The 24,200-nt window shown below is 38.0% G+C and overlaps 1 protein-coding gene and 1 pseudogene across 1 annotated transcript; both read left to right on the forward strand.

Annotated features, from left to right (window-relative positions):
* Window positions 1–2,130: 2,130 nt before the first annotated feature.
* On the forward strand, window positions 2,131–7,550 carry LOC136279403 (uncharacterized; annotated as a pseudogene).
* Window positions 7,551–7,749: 199 nt separating this feature from the next.
* On the forward strand, window positions 7,750–23,767 carry LOC131798429 (alsin). The gene is made up of 23 exons (XM_066165018.1): window positions 7,750–8,090; window positions 8,484–8,594; window positions 8,742–8,840; window positions 9,149–9,217; window positions 9,314–9,406; window positions 10,133–10,198; window positions 10,807–10,933; window positions 11,636–11,788; window positions 12,503–12,570; window positions 13,315–13,362; window positions 14,043–14,136; window positions 14,656–14,732; window positions 15,328–15,453; window positions 16,303–16,349; window positions 17,367–17,457; window positions 17,696–17,833; window positions 18,536–18,673; window positions 18,783–18,834; window positions 19,187–19,275; window positions 19,866–19,917; window positions 20,341–20,426; window positions 21,038–21,157; window positions 21,663–23,767. The coding sequence occupies exons 2-23, from the start codon at window positions 8,496–8,498 to the stop codon at window positions 21,735–21,737; spliced, it is 2,007 nt and encodes a 668-aa protein (XP_066021115.1). The 5' UTR covers window positions 7,750–8,090; window positions 8,484–8,495; the 3' UTR covers window positions 21,738–23,767.
* Window positions 23,768–24,200: the final 433 nt, after the last annotated feature.

The following is a 24,200-nucleotide window of genomic DNA, read 5'->3' on the forward strand; positions in this document are numbered from 1 at the left end:
TAAATTTTTCCTTCCATTCATGGATAGATCAAAACCAATTAATACTTCTGCAACTCTGATGTCTACAGAAATATTTTAGGTAATGATTAATAAACCGTTTTCCTTTTTGTTTCAGTTTTCATATGCCATCATTTTACATAATTTGGCCATTATTTTTTGTACACTTTTTATATTTCATTATATGATCATTTTATGTAATAATGTTGAGCATATTCCCCAGACAAAACTAGCAAAGTAGCCCTCATACATCAGTAGAGGTTGCAATTGTTTGCTCTCTTGCCCTTTGTTAGACAGTATTTATATTCTATTAGTTTTTTTTTTCTTGCCCCTGAAACATGATTCTTATGTATCCGTGGAGTTGTTTCCTGTTAAAGTGGTAGCTCCACGCTAACAACATCACTTAGTTACAAAATTTTCCCCCCCCCCCCCCCCCCCCCAGCTTCTTAGACACAAAACTTTCGGCCGTCATAGAGTTGAAAAGAACTTGCAGCACAACCACTGACTTTGGAGAGTACACTCAGCCACACCATGATTGAATTTATTCTATTATGAGACGCCCGAGCTTTTTTCCAATGGCGATTTGGTTGCTTGTGCCCCAATTAGCTAAACTAAGGATGCGTCGCTAAAAATAAGTCGCAACCTGAAGTATTACTGTGTGTAAGTTTGTGGAGGATTAAGCGAGAAATCTATTCTATATTATAAACAAAGCCTTTAAACAAAACATTGCATGCCTTCTACCCGATTACTGAAGGTGAAAAAAGAAAAGGCCTGCTTTGAAAAGATCATGCCTGAATGTGAACCTTACCTAGCTGCACTCTTGTTATCGTTCTGGAGCCCAAGTAAAGGGTCCGTACCGGTAAATAAGGAAAACTTGCCCAGAAAAGGTGTATTTGATTACGAAGAGCCATATTAAAGTAATTTCGCAGCCGCTGCAATTTCCTTCAAAATTTTATCTCGAGAAGCAGGATTAGGATTTATGAGAGGTTTGCGTTTCTTCTCCGGATATGAATAGCAGAATGGAACGAACGAAATATGTAAATACTATATATAGGGGGTTTTGTTTTTTGCTGACTACGCAATGTTCTACTCCCTCCTCCTAGCCGGAATGTGATTACTGTTTCTACTACGAACGCCGAACAATCGTCACATTTCTTTTAACAATGATGAGCAAAAAGCTCAATTTCTTTTAAGCAGAAAGCTACTAATTCTCCAGTCGTTGTGCTATGGATGGAAATCGACAAACTTATTTGCTATTGCCAGCGCCACATACTTCGCCCGCTTTTGATCACTGAACAAAAAATGGATGCAAAAGAAAAATGCGACGCTATTGTTACTGAGGTGAAACTTGAGGCGTGAAACTGAGGTGACACCGGTTTATTGCTGCTACTCCGTGCAAAGCAAACGTCCCCTACACTTTTCAAATTGCAACGAAAGTCATGAAGATTGTAGACAACGGACAGCCACCCCGTCGTATGCACAAACTCTATCAAGGCCGCCCTTGCTAACAAGCGCGAACATTCGCACTATTCTCTCCCAGCTCTAATGTACCCTTGATTTTACCCAGCCCCTAATCATGTGTTTTTGCCATACTCACTTCCGTTCCACCCTAGGTAACTTCCGCTCGATGACTGCACGTGACTCTACATTGACAATGCATCATCGAGAGGCCGAAGAAGTCCCTTGCCCGAAGTTTGCCGTGCGCCCAGACTAGGACACAATAGATATTTTGTCTTTGATTTAACAAGACTATAATTTAGGGCGTTGATCTAAATATTGTGGTTAGAAAGTGTCTGTGCATTTTGCAATAGACCTAACAATAGCATGAGACAATGAACACAATGATGAGTTCAATCGGTTTACTTCTTTTTGCGGGTGTTTTTCAAGTTGTTGAGGTTGACATTTTCCCAGCGATTTGAGGAAATAATTACATGAGATCGGGAGCAAAAATTTAATTACAACTCACAGGCGACAAAAGAAAAAATGATTGATGGACTAAGAGGAGGTGAAGATTAATTTCTTTCCCCCCTTTGCATCGCTCCAAAGAAAGCTGCCGAAAACGCAATAAGACAGGCTGATAACACATCTCTTTCCATGCCTAGCAACCAAGCCCCCGTTGCCAACGGATCACTAATGGCGGGCTACAAGCACCCAAGCCTATACGGATTCTTTGAGGAAATCGCCCCTGAATCGAGAATTTGTCAAAAGAAAACAGAGGAGCCTTTTTTCAATGAAGAAAATTTATCAGAGAGAGAAGTGACAGATACTAAATCACTTGCAAAACCAAAAATGCGAGTTTTAAAAGACAGCTTTGTTGTATTAGTGGGTGAAATTGCTCTCGAGCCGATGAAGGTTCCAATGGAGCAGACTTGTGTTGTGAATTCCTTCGCAAATGGCGCTGTTTTTTTTCGCCCATAATAATAGCTGTCAGTGCGAAAAATAAATACCGAAAGGCAGTGCTGGAGCTTCAGTTAAACAAATGCAGCGATTGAAAAAGATTCCAACCTAAGGAACGAGACTGAAGACGATTAAGAAACTTCCTCTTGGCTTCGAAAATTCACGAGAAGAATGCGCAAGTCCTCAAGATGAAGAATCTTTTTTCTCAGCCGGTGAAGAGGCGGAACTAACCAAGATTTGTCTTTGACATTGCCTGAAGCCTGCGGAATTGTGGTAGGAACCGTCAACAACGTCAGAAAATATTGATGGCCCTGCTTTATTAAACGGTGAAAACAGCAACGAAGCAACTGCTTTGACCGCAGACCACGAGGAAATTTGTGAATTCCAGAAGTCTGACCAGACTAATCAGAGATCAATATTTCAAGTTGTAGATGGATATTTGGAGATATCTCTAATGTTAAGGAGCCGTCTCTGCAACCATTGAAACCAAAACTTTATTTGCGGTAAAGGATGATGCCAATGTTTTCTGACCTTGTCCCAACTGATTCCCCTGAAAGTGATCTGCAGGTGGAGACAGAGGTCGGTGCAGTAGAGGAACAGAACGCTCTGTCAGCGATAGCGATCAGGAGTGGTCCTCAAGTTCCTACACAAGCTCTGAGGGTGAATATGATGTCGGCTATGCAGAAGAAGCCCGTGGTATTCAGGAGGTGGGATATTGTTCACTTTAATTTGATTTCTTCAAGCAGTAATTAGGTTAATTATAATTAAAATAATTCATTTTCAGTCTTCCTCATAATGTAAATGATTGAGTTAATGATTCCAATACTGCTATAGCTGTTTGATATTATTTTGCACGCAAATCAGGATTAAATGGGATTGTGCTTGTTTTTGATATGTGGTAAATCTGGCCTTATTCAGCTATGAAATCCACTTCGAAGAAGGAAACATGAGAGAGAACCTCCCACTTCCTGTGCCCACTCACCTGCCCTTGACTTCCATGATACTCCTGCTCTCTATTTAGAGACGTTGCAGGTTAATGTTTTTGAAACAACAAAAGTTTTACGTTTCTTATCTAGTTTCAACCCTTTTCATGTTTTAGTTTTATGTCCCTTCCTCTGGCCTCTCTATGTGTGCATCTCCACCCCCTTATCTTAAGAGTAAATTGTGGAGGGTAGTGTTTAAATTTATATAGCTCAAGCATATTTCAATGTCTGAACACCATAGTTATTTTTGTAAAATAGTAGCATCTTCTGTTTGAATCAGTCTTTATTACTTTCAAACAGGAACAGAGTGCTGAACAATAAACTACAATGATGAAGTATTCCAAGTAGAAGAAATCTTGTCACTTTCCCAAATTTTACTCAGATTGTGAATGTTACAACAGATTCTGAGGATGACAGTAACAAAGGGGACTCATTGAACAACACCTTCAAAACAGTGGAGGATTCAACAGGAGAAAATAAAGCATCTCCATTAAACATTATGATTGATAGTGAGGAAGATGATGCTGGAAGACAAATGCTTTCTCATTTTCCTCCTTCTGAGTGTCCAGTTATAGTGGATATCACTACAATGATTCAATTGTGTTGGAAATAGCTCAAAACAGTCCTCAAAGGCTGAAGATGCAGCATGCAATGACAAAGGAACATCAGCAGTATCCACCAAGGATGATATGGTTAGCACTAGGACTTCAGATCAAGTGATGAAAATGTTTTTCTAACAGATGCCATGAATTCAAATTCTACTATAACTAACCTAATGGAAGAATCATGTGACACCAAAATTGTTGATGATTTAGAGAGTCAACCATTGAAAGGACTGGGTCATTTCCTTTGATAAGTAATAATGGAGTCTTGAAGGTTGCTGATACTGGACAAACACCAGTGAGTACAGGAAATGGAAATGAGGTCATGTCCCCTGATAGAAATGCTGAACAGTCCCATTCAGATGAGGCTAGAAAAAAGCTTGGAGAAACAATCTCTGAGACATTAGATCTTGATAAAGAATTTCGTAATGTTTACAAAAATATTGAAAAATTAGAAATGATGAGTGAGAATAATGTTGAGTCAAGCAATGAATTTACAAATGAAACAAGCAAAGATGATTCTGGACAAAATGGAGAGGATTCAAAACATGGTCATTGCTGTTGATGGCACGGTGTCCACAGAACAAACTACCCATTGCAAAATAAATGTGTAGTAACAAATGAATCACCATGGACGATTGTGTGGATGGAAGAAATGACAAGGAAGTAAATGAAAGTGAAGAAGGTATAGATACTCCTTCTCCTGTATTGGCTAAAAGACGCCCAAGACGTTGAGAAATCCCAAAGGGTATTCCTTTGAAACAGAGTCAGGATTACTTAGTCCAGAAGATGATGTTCATGTAGAATTGAAGAAAATTCAAAACAGTGGCTCATTTAAGAGAGATGGGTCATCTGTATTGGCATCTGAATCTGAGGCAGATGGAATGTCCCCTGATGGACAGCAGCATGGATGAGGTCAACCTTCACCTCCTCCAAGAGTATAGCTGCCCAAAGCAAGAATCTAAGATATTCTTTGTCTTTTAATACTGCAGGTAAACTTGATTTTAAGATCTGATTTTTCACCTAGTGAGATCTAACTAGATACATGAGCAGCCTGAAGAGTTAACGAGCTGTGTGTAAGACAAACTGTATGATATCTGCGATATGTATGCTTTGAAACTCTTTATGGGGGCCATTTCATCTTATCAACTGGGTTGATAATACCCTGTATGATGTAGTTTGTTGTGACATCAATAAGGAAGTATCAAATCAATTTTTCCTTCTAGTTTAGTGTCTCTGTTTGACAGTAGGCTGCTGAGAAGAAATTTTAAAGGCCTTAAATCTTTCTAAGATGTCTGAGTTATCTTAAGATAAACTATCGAAGAAATAGCTGTCAATCATGTATTAAAAGCAATTTGCATTTATAAATATTTTTGGTAAGTTATTTGTGTGGTTATCTTAGCACAGTAAATTTGGATTGTGGTCAGTGAAGTACCATAGAATGATTTTTACTTAAAGTTTTGTCAGGACTTGTCCTTTACAACTTGGAATTTTTTGTGTTTCCCTTTTTACAGCTGTTAGACATCCTCAAAGAGAGGTTGGTAAGCGTCCAAACGTGGGCGATCAGAAAGGTCAATGACACTTCCAAACAATGTTTTTGATGTTGCATCTCGCCTTTTTACATCCAGTTCCTCAACTGAACCAATGGTATGTAATGTAGCTACTTAAAGTGTTAATGATCTTTTAAGGGTTTTGAAGGATTTAACAACCCTTTCATGCACTTTTCTTGAAGAGTTAATGGTACAATGCTGTTAGTTTTAATTTGTGGTTTGGTCTGACTCTGCAGTAGCTGGTCCATATCAGCTAAGGCACTGCTAATAAATTCATTAAAAGCAATGAACAGGCAGAAAATTACAGATTTTGAAGAAACTGGTAATATTTGACTGCCAATATATTTTTGATTTTTCTTAAAGCACCAAGACCCTATAACCCTTATCACAGATAACATGCCGGGCACCTTTCCAGGCTTTCCAATCAATCGAACGGGCACAGATAGCCTTGGAGTTATATACCACAGAGAGGAGTTACATCAGAGGACTGGAAACTATCGTCCAGGTGAGGTATAATGAGATACATGTGGTAAAGTGTTATGCTATGTAACCAAAAGGCTACTAATAACACATCATGACACAACCGAGAGTTAGCAAGGGTCTTGTATCCAAGATAAAGGGGGGAAGTACATGTAACTAAAGAAACTGTCAGTGGTGCTGTGTCAGATGGGGTTATAAAAAGATATTTGATTGTATCAACTGAGTTGCAAGTGGGAATTAGCTGCCCCAAAAAGTTTCTAAAGCTAATGTTTGAGTGTTAGCCCTTCTCTCTGTCGCAAGGTAACCTTTGAAACATCAGCTTACGGTTGCCCAAGTTACATTGGTTGATAAAACCAATGGTCTGTTATCCTATTTGCCGTAAAGAGATTGCTACAGTAGTTACTACTGTACTTACTGTCAGTGGTGCTGTGTCAGATGGGGTATAAAAAGATAATTTGATTGTAGCAACTGAGTGGCAAATGATGAATTAGCTGCCCCCAAAAAGTTTCTAAAGCTAATGTTTTGAGTGTTAGCCCTTCTCTCTGTCGTCGTAGGTAACATTTAAACATCAGCTTAAGGTGCCCCAAGTTACATTTGGTTGATAAAACCAATGGTCTGTTATCCTATTTGCCGTAAAGAGATTGCTACAGTAGTTACTATGGAACCTTTTCTTAAAAGTGCGAGCCATAACCTGGCTGAATCTCAAAAGCTGATTTTTTATTTGCCATGTTCACACCCAAGAACCCTCACATTGAGGTAAAGGACAGAACCTACATTGTTCTTACACATGTGCACATTGGAAAAGTTTTTTTTCTTTCCTAATCAACATTTTATCTCTTTTATGTAGTTATTCATGAAGCCCTGCGAAGAAAACAATTGTTGGACAAGAGGAGATCAAAACAATGTTTAGTAATATAAAGAGTGAGTCAAAGATAATTTGAAAATTTCATGACTTTCTTAATGTTTACTTTCATGACAGAGACTTGTTATTAAACCATGTTTTCTAATAAATTTTATTCATTGTTTCATGTTTATGACTTACATACTATGATCACCAGGGTATAAGCCACACTTGCAGATAAGCTGCACCTCATAGTTTGGCAAATCATGTTTTTGAAACACTTTTTTGAAAAGAAATTGAAGAAATCACTTGAAGTGTTGAAAAAGTTGTTTATTTTGCATACAGTTGCTAATGTTGAAAACAGAATACTGTGAACCCTTACCTATAATATCATCTGTAATAGTATGGAAATCATCTTTGCCAGCTCAGACTTATGTTTTGATCTTACTCTGGTATTGGTTCAACCAGTATTTTTTCTTTCCATTCCTTTCTGATTTTCAATAGAGTTCCACAGAGAAACAGGAAATCTTGGTTTGTTTTGTTGCTCATTTGTAGCTTAGAAGCCAGCATTTGATTAGGAGAAGGGAAGGAGGGGACTTAAGTAGCTTTTGAAATATTAATTTTTATCACAGTACATGGCTAGGTTCCTTGTCAAAGTCAAGTTTAGCTTCTCAATGTAGCATATAAAGGTATCCTAACAAGGATGTTCATAACCCAGCCAACGCAAGGATATATTAAGCTTAAAATGCTTATGAACAAAATGTCACTTTAGGAGCCACCAAACTTGCAAAAGCCATGATCAAATTATCCTTGGTTTAGTTTTGTTATGCAGACTTAAAATTTTCAATAAATGGTGTCAATTATGCAAATTTGTGGCATGTTTTTCTAGATGTTCACACAGATGAGTGACACAATTGATTTTCTATGAAAATTTTTGGGAAATGGTGTATCTCATACACTGCTGTCTACAGTAATTTAATCTTTCGGTCATGTTTATGTAGCTAGCAAGACATAAGGCTGTTGATTAACTGTTGATCAAGATGTCACCATGCTATGGTCTTTCGGATTGTTTGACCTAGAATACAATGATGAATGTCTTCCATACTGGAGTAAAATGTTTTTCTGTATTTTCATTTATTAGTATCTTCCAAATCACAAAGATGTCTTGTTTAATCTTCTTTATCTAATCAACCACTGGCATGACAAAGAGCAGTGTGTAGGGGACATTTTCACAGATGAGGTGAGTGGCTAAAATGATACACTCTTCAACATATTAAGTGCATATAACAAGCTTCTGTTAAATAAACATTTAGGGTTCAGAATTCTACAAGACTATTCTTGAACTGAGGCCTGATGAGGATGTTTTTCTTTACATTTCCTCTGAAAGCCAACTAAGGTTTTAAATAACATATGAGGACTAAACCAGATTCCTTGTGATAAACAATCAGACTGTGGGTTAGACTGACTGTAAGCCATACGAGAAGTGAAACTAAGTGGACCTCTTTATTTAATTAAGGAGAAATTGAGATAACTTCAAACTGATCCCATTACTTGTTTGTCCTCTTCTTAGTCCAATTATTGACAGTACTCTTCAGTTATTAATAGTAGCTGATTGTTATTTTCCTTATTCAAGGTTATTGAACGAATGAAGAAGAAATATGCGGATTATTGTACTAACTACGATTCTGCAGAGACTCTTTACAAGCAAAAGATAAAAAAGAAGGAATTTGAAGCTTTTTTAAATGTAAGTACTATACTTCAAAATACCTGTGTCTTATTTTCAGCATTTTCTATTTAATAAATATGTCTATATGCATGTGTACCTTTGACTACGGTATGGTTTTTTGATTTAGAGGCAACATAGATTAACTGTGTTAATAATTTCCTTCAGTCATGCTACGAACATCCAGTTTGTCAGCCAGGGCTGAATCTTCCTGCATATCTGATTACAGTGGTACAAAGAATTCCAAGATATCTTCTTCTTCTGGAGGTTAGCACATTGTCAGTGATTCCTAATGTATTGCTTTACATACCAAATCCATATTATCTGAGCCTTTACTGCCCATGAGTGTTCAAGACAAAATTTCTCCTTACAGTATCAATGCAATATAAAGCAGGCAAGTAATGAGAATAAAGAAAAATATCAATCAGGGAATCATTAGTTGATCCAATATCAAGTTCTCTTAACTAACATGATAAGAATTGTACGCAGACAGTAAGGAGAATTACTATTGAGATCATGCAAGTGAAAGGGTTATGCAAGTTGATGCAGCAAAATTTTGTTATTTTTCTTTCAAGGATCTTTACAAAAGGACGCCAGAGAATCACCCAGACCGAAATAAATTGAACAAGGCTTTGAGTACAATGGTAACAAGTGTATTCGTTTGATATACTTAGGTTTAAAATTTGTTATGGCAGCTCCTATTACTAACAGCTATTTTATGTATTATTCTTTTACTAAAGAGAAACACAGCAGCATTCATCAACAATCAGTTACAAACATCCATTGGCCAGAAAGCAATGGTAGAGTTGAGATCAAGACTTATAGGTTTGGAGGTGAGATTCAAAGCTATAATTGATGTTGTTAGCTCTGCTAAGTCAATGTTTGCATATCTTAGAGGTGCATATATCAAGAGATTAAACCATTTAATGATTAACAACTATTTGGTAAAGCCAGAGGGAATTTTATTGAATATCCCAGAGATACAGAAGAGAGGATTATTCAACAATATTCACTGAGCCTGAGGTGAAAAATTGTTTTAGTATATTTGCTCAGGTACCTTTGAATTCTGTTGTAAATTCATCAGTTGTTGATACCATCTTGATCCAATTGGTTTTGATTACTAGCATCTAGATAAGCAGCCAGTTTCCTCTAGAATGTAATGGGTTTAATTAATTCAATCAGCAAAAACTTCATTTTTTTCTTTTGAAAAGTGTTACCCCAAACTTAGTAGCATGTTTTGTGTTCTTCAGAATTGTACTGTTTCTATCACATTTTTCTTTTCTTCTGTAACACTGAGCTAGCTATTTTGAAATGTAGTGCCCCTGTTATAATCACCTCATGGAAGGTGAATGCAGTGGGATATGATGCAAACCTCAACCAATCAGAGGGCATGCATCTTTATAATCACTGCTGCAATTATACCAATCATTATTGATAACTGATGATATTTTTGATGGTGCAATTAATAATAGTTTCTTATACTGCATATGTCACTTAATAAGCATCTATTGTATAGATGCATTCTTCTGTTAATACTATATCATTTTACATATCAACAGGCATTTGAAGGTCAAGCTCTAATCAAAGAGGTTGATGTGGTCCTATCAGGCAAGAAGACTCGCAAGGTACTTATCCCCAAATTGCCCTCTGATGCTGACTTTTCATTCTTCAGCTCTTTGTCAAAACTCAAAGGCTTTGGGTGGATAGTAGATAGTTGATAGTTAGTTGATAGATACAGGCAGCCTGAGGACTGAATTACATATTTACAGTTATATAATACTACTGATATAGTTCTAATTTTACTATGGATGACAATATACAAATAGTGATCTAATATGTGAAATTTAACTATTAAAATAATAAACCTTAACTCTCTTGAGTGACTGAGACAGAATTTCTTGGTTATCTTCAGAGTGATTCTTACAGGGACAACTACTGGGAGCAACAAATTGTGGGGGAAATCTGACTAACCACTGGGCAATATGACCTCTGATGAACTGCTATGCATCTTAACTAGAAAATAGTAACAAATAGAATACTCATGATAAATTCATGTTTCTCAATGGACTAGACTTAAACAACCTTTTATATATAATATATGTATATATACATATATGTGTGTGTGTGTATATATATATATATATATATATATATACATACATACATACATATATATACATATGATTATATCATGATCAATTCCTCCTTTTTAACCTTTTTATTTTCTGTCCAGTGCTTGTTATTTGGTGACATGTTGGTGTTTGCTGTGAAGGGTGTCAGCAAGACTAGTGAAGTGGAGCAAACTCTTGAGCTGGCCACTCTGTGGTGCATGGATCTTGAAGGCAACAATCCACAATCAGGTAATAAAAATACTAATACTAACTTTTTACCAACTGAAGACCCTTTGGAAGGCTCGAATTTACCTCAGGCCTACATATCTGGCTATATTAATTTAATATGACATATTTTATTAATTGTTGTTGTCACATTGAGCTTGATAATTGGAAGGCTTCACTCCTGGCCAGTGGTTTAGCCCTGACTAGTAGACGTTTCTTGGAAATTTAACTCTAACATCGCAGAGAGCAGGGATGGCTGAAAGGACCCATTTGTCTTTACCATGGCCTGGGTTCAATTCCTTACACCTGGCAGCATGTGTGGGTTGAGTGTGTATTGGTTCTGTACTTTACACCATTGGTTTTCCAGGTTCTCCACCTTTCCTCCCTTGTGAAAACATTGATGCAACAAATTCCAGTTTCAACTGGAAAATGGTGATCAAAGAGCTTGTACTCATTGGAAATACCACTGCTGAATAAGCTCTGACTGAAAGCTGTGCAAGTTGATCATGTATATATAGTCTTCGCTTTAATTTTTGAAGTTGTGATTCATGTCAAAGAGAATTTTGGAAAAGAGGAAAGATATCAAGTTGCAATCCAGAGAAGGTGTAGCATCATGAGGAAAATGCCCTTAAATCCTCTTAAATGCATCTCATGAACTGTCTTAAGAAGTAAGTGATTGATGAATTTGAACAATGAAAACTCGAGAGAATTCTGTCATTTTCTCAGGAAAGGAAGACTCTCTTGAAGTTTACACGCCAGAGCAGTCTTACTTTGTAGAAGCTGGAACTAAAACAGAGAAAAAAGATTGGCTACAGAAGCTCAGGACAAGAATTGCCATGGCGTTACATGGAACAGAAGCAACAGACAAAGATGAGATTGGTATGTTTGTACAGAGAAATGGTTGTTAATTAGACCCTTGAAATAGTCCACTTTATGTAGGGTGCTGGAAAAATGAAATACGGATCAAAGCAAATGTTATTGTGTAATGATAACAAGATTAATGTTTCAGTTGTTTGAGCATCAACCAGTTCTATTGTTGGCTTCTTTCATGACTCCAAACAAGGCCCATTGGATATTGTTTATTCAGGGTGTGTTTTATCATGTTGTATAAACTTTGCATGTAACCAGGTGAACTGATCATGTTGATTATAGTGTTAAAACTGTTCAGTTTTTCTAAGACTTAAAGTGTCCACTAGAGGACTCCATCTAAGAGCCATTGTCTCCTTTACAGTAAAAATGGATGCAAAGAAAGAAACATTTGTATTTTAAGTAAAAGTCCCCTCAATACCGACTCCCTGTTATTGCAGGGTGTACTCCAACAATGGTTTTACTGCTTTAATTATGAATCTTGTAAAGGTAGCTTAGCACTTTGAAGTGTGGGGCAGGACTCACTACATATGCCAAATGCATATCTTAACATGCATTTTCTAAAAACAATTTTAATGTTTGCTTTTTGACCACAGGCCTGAGTTGACTTCACTCAGTCCTATTCCATTATTAATTGCCATTTCTGTATTGGGATTTAAAAAAATTGGCCACATGTACCTTTAGTCTTTGAATGGTGAAAAGTTGCTAATTCTGTTTGATATTCAGAGACACGCAAAGGTACTTTCACCTACAAGGATGGACGACACTTTTGTGGTAATTTTGTTTCAGGAAAAGTAAGTGAAAGAAAAGATCAAATATCTTAGTAGTAATCTTTTTCTTGTGGTAGTTTCAAGTTCCTCTTTGTTTTCAATAACTGTGAGCCAAAGGTTGAGTGACTGTGGTCAAATTATAGAATATTCGAGTTATTAATTATAACAACATTTTGGAAGAAACGTTTCTTTACATACTTTCAACTTTGCCGTCGATCTGTAAGTAGGTGAAGTCTGTCGAGTCATACATCACCAGTACGGATTGTTATGTCACGTTAACTGTTCGTTTTTAACAAAATTTTTCTTTTTTCTTAATCAGTCGGTAACCTTTGGTTAGCTGTCGGTAGACTGTCGGTAACCTGTCGGCCGACAGTTGACTGACAGTCGGCCGACAGGTTTTTTGGGGAGCTCTTCTTCACAATTACCCATTTACTGAGCCAGAGAGGAATTATTGCTTTAGTTTTGACAAGTCACTGGGTTTAAGAAATTGCAATGCAGCTATTTTGACAATCATGGAATCAGTACAAGTAGTATATTTACTTAAAGTTGAAACTCACCCCCTTTATTCGCTACTAAATGGGTTTGATACTTAGCAAGTTAATATGCATGAACACCAGATTTCTACAAAATCCTACACAGAAACTTCCATTGTTGTTGACACCCAAACAGAAACAGTTCAAAATGGTCATTGACAAGATTTAAACCTCACCATATTCTGCAATGCAGAATATTGAATGAAATATTTCAAATTTTTTCTTTTTCTTTCAGAGGAGTGGTGAAGGCACACTTTCTTGGCCAAATCAAGCCAGATATCAGGTATCTTTGCAATTCTCTTGGCAACTGAAATTGTTATCAAATGATTTATGTGGCAATTATTGTCTTGAAATGATTCAATTAGGAGCCAACCAACTGGCTTAGTTCTGTTGGGTGCAGAGTTTCGTATGCAAGGTTATTTTCGTTTACCTGGACTTTCACATCAACTTTGGAATATAAGATAGATGGTGCATACACAAGAGTGCTTCGCACTGCCCTAAACAAATCCTGGAAAAATCACCCAACCAACAAGGAACTATATGGCAACATCCTCCCCCCCCCCCTCCCTATCAGCAAGTCAATGCGCAAACAAAGACTAAGGTTTGCTGGACATTACTGGCGCAGCAAAGATGAACTAGCAGGAAATCCACTACTCTGGAGAGCTTGCCATGGCTAACAAGCCTCAGGACAACCAATGATAACATATGTCGACGAACTGACAGATGTTACAGGATACAGGATGGAAGAATTCCCAAATGCTCTGAATAACAGACAAAATGCAAGAAACGTGTCATGGAAAACCGAGCAAGCTCCACCTGACGATAATTATGATTTTCGCTAAGAGAAAAAGATTGCAGGACAGTTAAATTATAAACTAAGGATAATAAGGTTGTAAGACTCAGGGTGTGGTGCTGGAAAATTAAGTTTTAAAGGTGAAGCCTGATTTCTCATTATTTTTTCAGGGTAACTGGGAGGATGATGATCGCAATGGTTGGGGAGAGTTGACATACAATAGTGGAGACAAGTACAGAGGAGATTGGCTGGATGATAAACAGCGTATGTACACAATGTTTACGCAAAGGAAGATCTATGACCTATCCCTGACTGTTAGATACTTACTGTCTGGAGGTTTCTTTTTCTTCTTTTTATTTACACATTGTGATCACGTATCAAAGGAACATTTGAGGAGGAAGCATCTAATTGTCATATGGGTAATAAGGCGTGGGCTGGTTGTTAACTGTTATAAATTCAAATTGTGTATTGGAAAATGAGGGCTTCTGTATCACAAGAAATACCAGTAGGTGAAACCTTTCATTATTTAAAGCTCATGCATTGTTAAAGGACATACTATGAATTTTTTTAAAATTAAATTTTGAATTATATAGAATACGTCAAAGGTAGTTTGTGCTTCTTTTGCGAGGGAAAATTCAATTTGTAGACAAATCCTTCGTTCCTCTTTAGTATATAGAAAGGCAAAAAAGAAAAAATTCTGCCTTTGAACATGAAACGCAGTAAAGGGTTGGAACAGTGTGTGAATTGCAATCATGACATGGTTTTTTTTGCACTTTGATACAGATGGCGAAGGAGTAATGGAATACACAAATGGTGACATTTACAGAGGACAGTGGTACGAGGGTGACATGCATGGCCAGGTAATATGTATTCAAATATAACCATATTTATTGTCATCTTATTGTGGTATCGTTATAATTTATGAGCAATGATAACAGTTTTTCAGCCAAAAAAAAGCAAATGATATTCCGAAACATAAATTAAACCTCAGACCTCTCGACTTTATAATCTGATGCAAAATCAGACATAGAGGTTGGGTGTAGGAAGCGACAATGTTTGAAAGTAAAAATATAGAGATGGTAAATTTGAGCTTACTTGTCAACCAGAGAAATACATCCAAGGATTTGGGGTTGGATTCCTCTCGGGGTACTCAGATTTTGTTCTTTGTCACACATTCGTCACTTAATCTGTTAATTGAGCTTGTAATTAAGCTTCTCTCTTTTTCCTTCCAAAACTGTTATTTAAAAATTCGTTGTTTTTTTAGGCTTGCGGTTGTTGAGCAAATGGTATGTCAAGTTAATTGAGAATTGGTTGGTGCTTAGCGTGTGTACATCAAGTTCGGGATACACGCGGAAAGTTTGAAGAGCACGAGAGAAGCGTAAGCGCATAAGCGCGCTATGTTTCAAATACGATAGACATCCATACATTTTGAAGGGTGTTTTTTTTTCTTTTTAGGGTACCGTTACCTTCAAAAATGGAGATGAGTTCTCTGGGAAGTTTTTTCACAATGAAATCGAGGGGTATGGAGAATTGTGTTGTTTCAGTGGATTGACTTACAAAGGGGAATGGACACGGAGCAAGGTAGGGTTGGTAGGGTGTCAAGTATGTATAGTCTAAATGTCTCCCGTGTTAATGTTAGTTTAGTCATAGCCTTAAGAGCAGCCGTAATTTTGACGAGCGTGTACTCAGTACGTTCTTCGTGGAAATTTTAGCTGCCATCTTTGATTATTGAGGCAGTTGAAGGCTGGGGAGAGAAAGAAACTGGTACCTAGGGGGCGAGGGACGATCAAAAATAAGGGGAGGGGAGGGGTTGGGGCAAGAAGAACTTCTTCTCGCCTTTACAGTAAACTCTAACTCTAGATCAAGCTTGTAACGTTAGCTCGCTCTAATAAGACGCCTGCACTCCAGGATAGGTCAGTCATGGCACATTATCCATCATGACTTATTCAGTACTTGGTGGGGTTAGATTAAACTGCGCATGCGTGTTTATGACTTATCCACTGAGATTCAGTAAGTTTGTGTTGTTAAATTCATCGGCGCATGCGTGCTTCATATTCCTTTTGTGTACGCTGTATAGATGCACTGAGGCGTAGCAGAGGGATTTTCTCCTAAGACAATAATAAAACTGTAATGGTGACAATGTTGTTGTTTTTATCGGCTTATGCAACAGCATGAATACATCGAGATAATAAGGGCTTTGGAAGTAAAGAGAGCAATCAAGAAGTTACACCTCGAGCAACGCTTACGCATTTGTCGTGCTTTCCAACCTTCCCACATGCTCTGTATGGTGATGAACGCACAGCTAATGTAGGGTGTAGGATCTCATATATGTACGGTTGGTGTGTCTGCAGTCTTTACGTATGCTTAGTCATTTGGAAGGCTGTTTATTAACAAACGATATTGCCTCATCTTAATTTATTCTTTCCACAGAAACATGGTAAAGGGTGGATGCAGTTTCCCAGTGGTGACGTTTACAAGTGAGTGGAAACGATAAATGATAAGGTTCAAATAAAAGTCAGCGACTGACGTCAAATTACAAGCCCGTCATCAGGCCATGGTACGCGTGCGGCAGAACCCACGAAATGCGAGCTGTTGAGTGAAGTTTGCGTGACCTCTCGCACGGCTGCATCGCTCTCTAATAAGAAACCCACGGGCTTCGCCGTGTGTGGCGCAACATGAATTTAGAGGCTGCTCTTAGACTAACATAATGCCTACTTTGAATTTTTTTTATCATTAGATTACATATAACTGTGAAAATTGAAGGGTAAAAATAAAATATGGGAGGGGGAGGGTGTGTATTTTTCAAAGTCTCGTTGCCTCACCTTGCTTTGTTTTGCTTTACAACGACTAACCTTGCAATCATCTAAACATAAGTTAAGGGACCTAGATAGAATTTCTCCTTACCATATCTGTACAGACGATTGATGAGAATAAAGAAAAGTATGAATTATGGGATTACTAATTGATCCGATACCAAATTCTCCTAACTAACATAGTGAGAATCGTTTGGCAGACAGAAAGGAGAATTACTAATGAGATCTTGGGATTTAAAGGGTTAAAGGGAACCAACGATCGTGTTGTGTCATAGACCGGGCAAGGTAAGGCTGAAAAGGATTGGGGTTTGTGATAGCAACCGACGTTTTAACAACCATAAGAGAAGAGATGATCTTGGTTAAAGCAGCCCTGCTGCTGGTATGCCTGGCTCATTGTCAAGCAGATTGGACTCTCACCGTGGGGGCGTGGGGATATTGATCCTGGTTCCTATAAAGGACACTGTTACTGACTCGATGAGCCAACATCTAAATCAGGGAAGAGTCACCAGCAAATTATTAATGAAATATGTCAAAATGCTTTAGGGTAACTGTGATGATCTGGAATGTCATCCTTCCATCCAGAAGCACTGACATTTGATATGCTCCAACAGCTGTGTGCCATTTGACTTGTCATGTACTTGCCATTAAAAATCCTTCTGTTTTCTTGTTTGTCTTTTGTAGTGGTCAGTTTGCTAATGATCGGATCAGTGGACACGGAGAGATGCATTATGTTGATGGCTCTGTGTACAAAGGACAGTGGATGGAAGATCAGGTTTGCGATCAAGATCCGTTCACAGTATCTTCAGTTTCTTCATTTTGCGTTGTTTTCTACCCCTCTTTGATTAATTTGTCTTCTCGCCCGCTCGGGAAGCCATTCAGAACACAGGGCTCTCTTCATCTTTCCCGTTCGCGGAGTCAGCCCACCGTCTAAATTTTCATTTATGGAGTTAGCTCTTTCAAGTGTTGGTCGTAAGCAACGTAAATCGGCTCTTGGCTTTGATTTATTTTAGCGGGGAGGGAACGGTGACTACAGAAGGGCTGATGGAACTCATTACGTTGGAGGATGGAGTGGAGATCATATCACGGGCAAAGGATACATGAAGTACGCCAATGGTGACTGTTACGACGGAAACTGGTTTAAAAACACGGTAAGCACTGCTGTTTGTTCTTGTTCTTAGAGTTACGTAACATAAGCGAAGGGATCATGATTTGGCAGTATTACGTTTTGTTGTTGGCTCGTAACTTCGAATTCTTTTAACCCTTAACTCCCATGAGTGACCAAGACAGAATTTCTCCTTACAGTATCAGTACAATATCTAGCAGACAATTGATGAGAATAAAGAAAAATATTAATTAGAGGATTATTAGTCGATCCAATACCGAATTCTCCAAACTAACATCACAAGAACTATATGGCAGACAGTAAGGAGAATTACTTATGAGATCATGGGAGTTAAAGGGTTAATGCGGACGTGTTCTTTGCAAGTGGGCACCAAAATGACTCGTCAAATGTTTACCGCCACATTGAATTTTAGAGCAGAGGAAGGTTTGGGAGTGAAAGAAATTACTCCCGTAGGTGGGGGGGGGGGGGGTGGGGGGTGGGGGGGAGGAGATCGCAAGATAGGCAAGAAGAAGGCAAGGGGTGGGATGATGCCCCGCCCCTTTCCGTCCATTCTTAACCGGAGTCAAACAAAGCGGCCTGGTGAAGAATCGCGTGATTGTTTTGGTTACTCGCTCTCTCCAACAAGACGTCTGCACTGTAAACTAAAAAAACAACTGGTAACAGTTTCCAGTCTTATTTGAACCGTTTGGTATCCCATGATAGTAATTTTGTGTGTTGATGTTTACAGCGGTTTGGTCAGGGAGTTATGAAGTACAGCAATGGTGATGTTTACGAGGGAGTGTTTGAATATGACTTGCGCAGTAAGACGGGAAGGATGACGTACAAGGACGGATCAGTGTATGACGGCTGTTGGAACAATGGGCTGGTAACTAGGCGGATCACTTCTTTGACAATTGATTTTGTTAGTCTCGTTGACTTTGTTTTATCACGTCACGTCGCAACTTTGATCCTTAATTAATTTTTTTTTTAATTAGCACCACGGAAAAGGTAAAATGACATACAGCGACAAGAAGAGTGTGTATGAAGGTAGGTTTTTGTTGAATCGTTCCTGCAATTTTGACATAAAACTGACCACATATCAACCGTTTGAGTACTGGTTTGAATATCATATAATTTGTCAAAAAGCATAATAAAATGGACATTATCTTTGGAAAATCAGCCTCGGATGGTTCCAAGAGAAACACCAGGAAACTACGACATTATATCTTCATTGATATTTAAATTTGAAATCAAACTGAATTTCATAAAACACGCTATCCTCAGAGACGTGTTCCCCCCCTAAAAAATATTAGAGAATTGTTAACAGAATCTTAGTTTTTAGGTTACTTTCTTCAGTTCTACCATTGATTAAAGTTGGAAAATTTGGTGACTCTTTCAGGAGAATGGATGTTAGGTATGAGACATGGTGAGGGAAGATTGAAATATTCCAACGGAGCTAGTTACACTGGTCACTGGGAGTTTGACAAGGTATGGGGAATTAGGTCTAACTTTGCTTAATTTTGTTCCTCCTTAGCCAACAGAAATAACAAAATGTGGATAATTACGAGTTTTTTGTTGTTTCAAGTAAGAGAAAGAGCTAGTCTAATTACTGCGAAAGCTTACCACAGTGACAAAATACGTTTTGCTCAGTTGGAGGTTCAATTTAGCTGTTTGTTGTGTGTCCTTGATACGATTGGCTATTTCTGAGATGATCCACTATTGCGGTATTTTTGCTTTAGATCGCTTTGAGATCGGTGTTCAAAACTCGGCCCACCCTCTCAACCAATCACATGCAAAACTAAAACCAATCGTGACGTGATCATTGCTGGTTTCCCCGCGCCACAGATAGTTTCCTTGTATTTTCTTTGCGTTCTCATTGGCTTCCTGTGGTATTTTCCCCCGTTCTAATTGGCTTCTCTAATAACTTTGTTTCTGGTCTCATGACACTCAATTGAAATGCGCTCAATTTTTAAATAGGATTGAACCAGGTTTTAAAATCTTGAGTCTTCTCCATTTGTTGTGAAGTTGATCAAAGCCAATTTTTGCCCTTTATTCTTTCTTTTCCAATGAATTAACAGCGAAACGGACGTGGAATGTATACAGACCCTTCTTCTGGCTATCGTTATGAAGGTAACTTAACCATTTTGTGGTGTCCTGTACGTGGTCAATGGGGGGGGGGGGGGGAGGGAGGGGGGATATTACAAGTTTGGTTTTGTCAACTGAGATGACCTCAGATGATAATGTAGATAGGCCACCGTAAGGAGTTTATTGAGCTGACTTTTCGAGCATTGGCTCTTCGTCAAAGCGAAGGGCTAGAAACGTCAGCTTTATAAATTCTTGCGTGTGTTGTTAGATACTTCAGTGTAATTACCATTTCACTCCGTTGTAAAAGAGAATTATTTTTAACAATCACTCAACGCAAGTTTACAGTTTTCCAAAACTAACGGTGATGCCTAGTTTTGAAAAGGCCCAAAAAGCTCTAAGGATATGTTGTTGATCTTTGAGGTTCCGTAAAATTTAACATTTTCTGTTGATTTTGCCTTTTTACCTTAGGGGAGTGGAAGAATGGACACAAACACGGCAAAGGTGCCGAACATACTCCTGAGGGAGTATACGAAGGCGAATGGAAAGATAATATGGTAACTTGATGTTGACAAATTTGAGTCATTTCGGTGAACAGTTTGAACCCTTGAGCAACAAGCAACTGTTTGACAGGGTAGCTCTGAAAAGAACTACTTTTTTGACAGCCTTGGCGAATGTCATCACATTAAAGGGAGGGGTTGTTTGTCAGTTGAGTGTGATAAGTTTCAAAACTGCCTGTCACTAATACCGATAGCAGTCCTTTTGATTTATAGCGGAGCTCGCAGAGCGTAGCCCCATAATTATACTAAATGGTAGTAGTAACCCATCAAGCCGAAAAAAATTGGACTTATGACCGTACGGGCGTCTGTACAAGGTGCTACTTTTAACATGCGTGGTCAACTGTACCGCGGGCACGCCAACGCCACGGCTTTGTCCAGTAGTCCAGTGGTCAGTGCACTGGGCTCCGAGTTGGACGACACGGGTTCCAGTCCTGGCCGGGGCAAGGCGTTGTGCCCTTGAGACGTGCGGGAAAAACAAAATGCGAGCTCCGCTTTTAGGCTTATTTTCAGTACTTTTGCTAACGAACCGACTTTCACGTATTGCTGTTTTATTCATCAGATCAATGGTGTTTTTCGTACAAGAATTTTTAATTGTCTTTTTTTTTCAGCGCCATGGCCAAGGGCGGGAAATATCGGTTTGTGAAACGGAATTTGAAGGAAAATGGAAGGAAAATAGAAAACATGGAACAGGCACTAAAAAACTGAAAAATGGGCGAGTGGAAGGGCAGGTGAGCATTGTCAATTGAAATGAACTTACTGTTTGCTTACCTTATATTTTACATTTTGCGTAATGCGGTCTTCTCACTCTTCTCGGCCATGCTTGTCAGTAAGTGACCGTCTGGTCAAATCGTGTGTCAAGAAACTCTCTCCAGCGCTTCTGCAGTTCAAATTCCTTAAGCTACTATTATTCCATAAACTACCCGGGTCGACCACTTTCGTGGCCGGCAGAAATTTTTGTGTCAAGTTTCTGATAAGAAACAGCTTGTGCAGAATCCTTCCGTTACTCCACACTAAGATAATTTAAAAGGAAAAAATCGATATAGGATATGCTATACCGTATATAGTAAGTTTTTTTGTTTTATTCGTCTCCTAAGCGACCACTCTCTTTAAGCGACCACCTTTTCCTGTGCCAAGGTCAGGCGCGTGAGAGGAAATTATTTTGAACTATAGGTACTCCTTTCACTTGGTATGGATGAAAGAAGTTGAGAGTACTCCATATTTGTGTGTTTCTAGGTCTGGGAAGAGGGCAAACATGTGGATATATCGAGTATTGACGTGATAGAACTGCCCCTCATCCAGAGGAGATGATAATAATTTATGTTACCATCCCGAAATTTGAAACTACAATTCCAAGGATTAAGAGTTTTCTAGCGAAGAGATCAAAGGAATAATGAGATTTTTCCTTTACCCCTGCTTGACCAGGTGTAGATGTTGCTCTCCCCTGCCCCGTTCGATAAAAGACCTACTTCAGTTTAGCAAGGTATTTTTTTAGGGAGGGGGGGGTTTCCTATACTGCTTATCTACCAACGTTTGTTGAACCTCTTTTTTTCGCTTACTACAATGTATGAGGTAGTACTAGGAGTGATAGGACAATAAGCTGCAGAAATTTTAGTTTTTTTTAAATGTCTTATTTTTATTAATTCAACTTATATTTAAGGATAGATCGTCACATAAGACTTAGGAATAATACTGTTTTGTACAAAACGGTAACTTTTACTTGCTGTTAGTATTTGCTACTTGCTACAGTATTTAAAGGAAAATGAAAGTTTTTTCGTATGCAATTTGGGATAGAATAGCTATCAACAGATTTAAAAGATTGAGTGTAGAAGAAAGTATTGAGTTAAACTAAGGTTAACATTTTGAGATGTTCGTCAGAAAGAAATAAGTTAAAAATTGGAGATTAGTCAAATACATTGATGGAAATAACGATAATGATGATAAAAAGCCGGGTTTTTTTTTCTCTAGTAGTGAGGGAAGGGGGTTTTTTCCATTGAAAGTAAACACATTTTTATTAAGTTCCGCATTTTTTATTTGAAACTTTTCCCTTAAACTATGGATAAAAATGGTTATTATTAGACAGTGAAGCGCGAACAACTTGAATTAAGCACTTTCATCTAATTTTTTAAACCAGGAACCATGTAATGTGTGTTTGACGTTATTTTTAAGTGAAACCTTACATGAAGCAGCACTCTATTGCACTCTCACCCTAAGTAGTTGTGTCTTTGTAAACCGATGACATATTTTCTCTATTTTTTGATTTGTGTTATAGATGCTTTGATTATCTAAGAAATCCAAATATTTTTATTATAGCAGGCATTAGAAGTTCTTAACTTTCAAGGTTTTCGAATCAATACAAACGTAGGCTCACAGAGTAAAGAGCTATGTATAATTTAACTGATCTTGGTCTGGAACACCTATCAAAAAAGCTTAGTACGGGTTATTGTAGTTTTTGTTACGCAAAAAAACCTTAACAATAAAAAGCTCGTGCAGCATGTTCAGCCAATCAGAGAACATGATACACTGTAAACCAATCCTATTCACGTGAAAACCTCTATGTCATAGTATTGTCTCGTTCTCTCCGGAGTACCGAGTACTTTCCCTTCCATCAGTGTTTTCGGGAGTTACGTGACCTTGAGGTGTTCCAGGCTAATTAGAAATGTAAATTATTTAGGATTTTTAAAGGAGTTATTGAAAGACTAATTCAAATGATGGAAATATCGAGTGGGTGAATTTTGCAGTTCCAAGATATATTAAAAGATGGGTTATTCATTTAGGAAAACATATAAAAATATGTTTACAGCAAAGACACGAATTTTAGTTTACGGTATCCCCTTTTTTTACCCAAGTCACTTAGACAAAATGAACAAATCACATTATAGGAAAGGAACAGTGATTCCAACCAATTCAGTTTGACCAATTAGTGCAGAGGACCAACGCAAACAGAGACGACAATGAATTTATATCAAGTTTTATTACGCGTGTCCTTTAGTCGGATTGTTTACTTTAGCGAAGGGACCCTGTTAACCTATGTAGACGTGTAGTTCTTCTTTGGGAATATAAGACCAATTGGTTCCTTTTTCCTTGAGGAGGAAAGAAGGAAAACAGATCACAGAAAATTTTCACCTGTTACTATTGTTGTAAATGAGCTTCTTGATTGAGTCAATAATTGTAGACTTTGACGATGAAAGCTAATCGAAATTCTATTAACTGTAAATTGTAATTAAAATAAATGTCTATGCTATAGGCCGAGGTAGTTTGTGCTGGCACAAAGTAAATTTAGCAAAATAAATAATATGGATGCAAAATGTAGTTTGGAGAAGGTGGAAAAATAAAATAGCTTTTTGCAACTCTTTGTACTCTTGCTTGGTTCTATCACGGTGTTGACTATCCTCCCATTGTTCTATGCATTCTTTGATACATTTTTCCTTATCACAGGATTTCTCTTCTTTTCCAGTTTTGTGTATTAGAAGTTACCATGTTGATATGAAGTATTTCGATGACTCTTAAAAGGTCTTTTTCGCGCTATGGCATATATGTTTACAAGACGGTGTTTTCACTCGCAAAAGGCAAGAAAAGTTTTATGCCCACATTGGAAAACAGGTGCTTTATTTCCTGTTTCAGTAATTTCTTTTCCACAACCTCTGCTACCCTGATCCAGCAGAGCGGGCGCTAGTTATAGGAACGAGATATACGCTTCCACGGAAACGATTGGCTTCATTCTTAGGCATGCCCATTTAAGGTTGTTCATCGCATGATACAATGAACAGAACA

The sequence above is a fragment of the Pocillopora verrucosa genome, chromosome 1, assembly GCF_036669915.1.
Source record: "Pocillopora verrucosa isolate sample1 chromosome 1, ASM3666991v2, whole genome shotgun sequence".
Lineage (NCBI taxonomy): Eukaryota > Metazoa > Cnidaria > Anthozoa > Scleractinia > Pocilloporidae > Pocillopora > Pocillopora verrucosa.

Coding starts and splice junctions, on each gene's coding strand:
- LOC131798429 (XM_066165018.1), top strand. CDS start 8,496: ATGAAGAAGAAATATGCGGATTATTGTACTAACTACGATTCTGCAGAG. Junction 10,199..10,806: donor CAGGCAAGAAGACTCGCAAG/GTACTTATCCCC, acceptor TTTTCTGTCCAG/TGCTTGTTATTTGGTGACAT. Junction 17,458..17,695: donor GACAGTGGATGGAAGATCAG/GTTTGCGATCAA, acceptor GATTTATTTTAG/CGGGGAGGGAACGGTGACTA.